This window comes from Aplysia californica, unplaced genomic scaffold (assembly GCF_000002075.1).
Source record: "Aplysia californica isolate F4 #8 unplaced genomic scaffold, AplCal3.0 scaffold00427, whole genome shotgun sequence".
NCBI classification, from domain to species: domain Eukaryota; kingdom Metazoa; phylum Mollusca; class Gastropoda; order Aplysiida; family Aplysiidae; genus Aplysia; species Aplysia californica.
Window position 1 is genome coordinate 38,353 of NW_004797697.1, and position 3,021 is coordinate 41,373.

At 38.1% G+C, this 3,021-nt stretch overlaps 1 protein-coding gene across 1 annotated transcript in view; it reads right to left on the minus strand.

The window, feature by feature from the left end:
• Positions 1-707: 707 nt before the first annotated feature.
• The window catches only part of LOC101860114 (neuronal acetylcholine receptor subunit alpha-7), a gene marked incomplete at its 5' end in the record, with an annotated part of 2,979 nt that continues 665 nt past the window's right edge, over positions 708-3,021 (minus strand). Inside the window, 2 exon segments of the mRNA XM_013086012.2 lie at positions 708-729; positions 1,781-2,149. Of these exon segments, the coding sequence (XP_012941466.2) occupies positions 708-729; positions 1,781-2,149 (391 nt within the window).

Below are 3,021 nucleotides of genomic sequence, written 5' to 3' on the forward strand. Positions count from 1 at the left end.
TAGTTCACAGTTTGAAACATTAGACAAAAGTTCGGTTCCAGTTAGGGAAATTCTTATCTTTCCTTCTTTTATTTAAAATAGTGTAACTCTATTTTTCTGACGGTGTGTTGGAACAGAAACACACACACACACACACACACACACACACACACACACACACGCACACACACGCACACACATACGCACACACGCACACGCACACGCAGACGCACACGCACACGCACACGCACACGCACACTCACACATACACGCGTAGACACACACACACGTAGACACACATTCACACATACACGCGTAGACACACACACATACACACACAAACACACACACCCATACACACATACACACACACGTACACACACACACACACACACACCCACACACACACACAAATGATATGGGTGCAAAAGGTAATAATACAGAAAATATTGATTCCAGGCTATAAACAAAAGAGCGACAGACCACAAGACGAAAAAAACAACAAACGACAGACGAAAAGACAAAAAACAAAAATACTCAAAACGACAGACAAAATTATGCAACTGGGTACTATTCAGTTTATTTGCCTGTCCACTACGAGTTGATTGTTATGTACATCTTTGTCCCGATTAGATGGGGAAAAAAAAAAAAAAAACAACAACAAAAAAACAACAAAAATAAAAAGCAATAATTAAACAAACTTTATAATTACAACATATTTAGTGTTATTAGAATTTCTTTGTTGGAACCCTTTAAAAAAAAGAAATAACATAACATTAAATTTAAAAATGAACAACTAATTACAGGCCGTCGTCATTAAACCCCCCCCCCCAAAAAAAAAATAAAAATAAAAAAAAATAAATAAATAAATAAAAAAAATTTAAAAAATTAAAAAATATTTTTTACAAAATAAAAGCAAAACGGGAGATAAACGTGGTCACCGGAAGAAGACTCAAAGGTGCGTTCGACGTCATCATTTTATGTTGAATGAGTGGTTACACCGCTTTGTGTATAGTGCGGCCAAAAATTCATGGCGTAACTTATCCTCACATATTATCTCTTAAACGGGAGAATCAATATCATCCATACTTTTCACAACAGCTTGTCTCAATTTGTCTTAACTTAATCATGATATTTTTCCACAACAATTGAGGCTGGATTAAAAATACTTTTCTTCATAAATTTATATAAAATACAACAAATCTCCTTCACACGGAAAAGGGAATTGTTCACAACACTTCCCGCTCTTCACACACATTTTGTATATGCATATAGCCTACGTCACAGCTCACCAGTGACAATTTTTTAGGTGGCAAAACTAGTTACCAGAAATTAATTTTACAGTGAACACATGTTTGCACTAAAAGTTCTCAAAGCATGCGTAATAAAAATGACTTGTATTTAAAAGCGATTATGCCGCAGCTGTAAACTTTTACAAAATCTGTAGAAACCACCCACTGTGTTATTTTATTAGTATTCATTAAGGAATTTTCTAGAATACAGCTAACAGGTGTTAACAAGAATATTGATCTGTTAAGACAAATTGATACAAGTCACGGTGCAAAAAATGAAGAACCTATGTTCGATAGTTCAGGAGATATTTGACAATAAGTTGCGCCACGAATTTTTGACCGCACTATAGATGAGCGGATACACACTGAAAATCAATCAGTAAATCAATGAATCAGTGAATAAATGAAAGAATAAATTAATAAATCAGTTAAAAACTTAGATAAAGTATACCGACGCAAAGCAAGGTATGCAGATTAGAAGAAAACAAACGAAAAAGATCTTGTCTAACAATTCCGCAGGGAATCTAGGTCTGCCATCCACATTGACATACGCGTCTGAAACTTTCGTCGATCTTCTCTGGAAAAAGGCAGCAATCCTGTGACCCAGAGTTGTCTTCCTCGGTTCATCAGCTGCCGCCCAATCGTCTGCCACCTTCCCCTCTTCCGTTTTCTCCGCGGGTTTTCCCGATGATGACATCACTTCCTTTCCCTTTGTGTTGTAGCAGTCGGACAGACGACCTCGACCTTTCCTTTGGTCGTGTTTCTGCTTGTTCATGGCGATGACTGTGGCTACCATGCCCAGCGCGCTGCTGATGATGGCGGTGAGGCAGAAGAGGGGCAGTCTAGGGAGTGAGGTGAACCCACGCGGGATGTCTTTGCTGGAAGGAAATTTAGAAACAGGAAGACAAGACGCTACTTTACATTTACAAAGTTTTATCTTCTATCTGAAAATTACAAAGTTCAATCTTTTATCTAAGAATTACAAAGTTCTATCTTCTTAGAATTACAAAGTTCTATCTTCTATCTAAGAATTACAAAGTTTTATCTTCTAACTGAGAATTACGAAGTTCCATCTTCTATCTAAGAATTACAAAGTTCTATCTTCTATCTTAGAATTACAAAGTTCTATTTGTCATTTTTGGCCGTTTTGGGGTACTAAAATGTTCCATCTGCCCTATCAAAAGCGTACCATATCATATTCTGGAGCCGTTATGAAGGCTATCAGGGTACAAGGGAAGAGGAAGACCTGGGTCGAGGGTACCCTGAAGACACACAACATCCCACCCAGCCAGGCCACCCAGTTTGCCAGAGACAGGAAGCTCTTTCTCCCCTCGACAGACAGCCAGATAGATATATAGACAGATAGTCAGACAAACAGACAGGCAGATAAATAGATAGTTAGACAGAAAAACAGATAAAAAATGGTGAAAGAGTGTAGATTTAACACTCCTATCAAATCACACAGACAGATGGACAGACGTACTGATAGACAGACAGCCAAATAAATAACAGGGAAAAATAATGTTGATTACCTGACACAATTCATCAGAGTGGCCGTGATAAACAAGGTCACCAGAAAGGAGATTTATAAAGAGAGAGATTGAGAGAAAGACAGACTGACAGACAGACAGACAGACGGACAGACAGCTAGACAGTTAAAACAGCAAACCTATCCGACACTTTTCATCCGCAGAGTGGTCGTGATAAACATGGTCACCAGAAAGGACATTTACAGAGAGAGAGAGAGAGA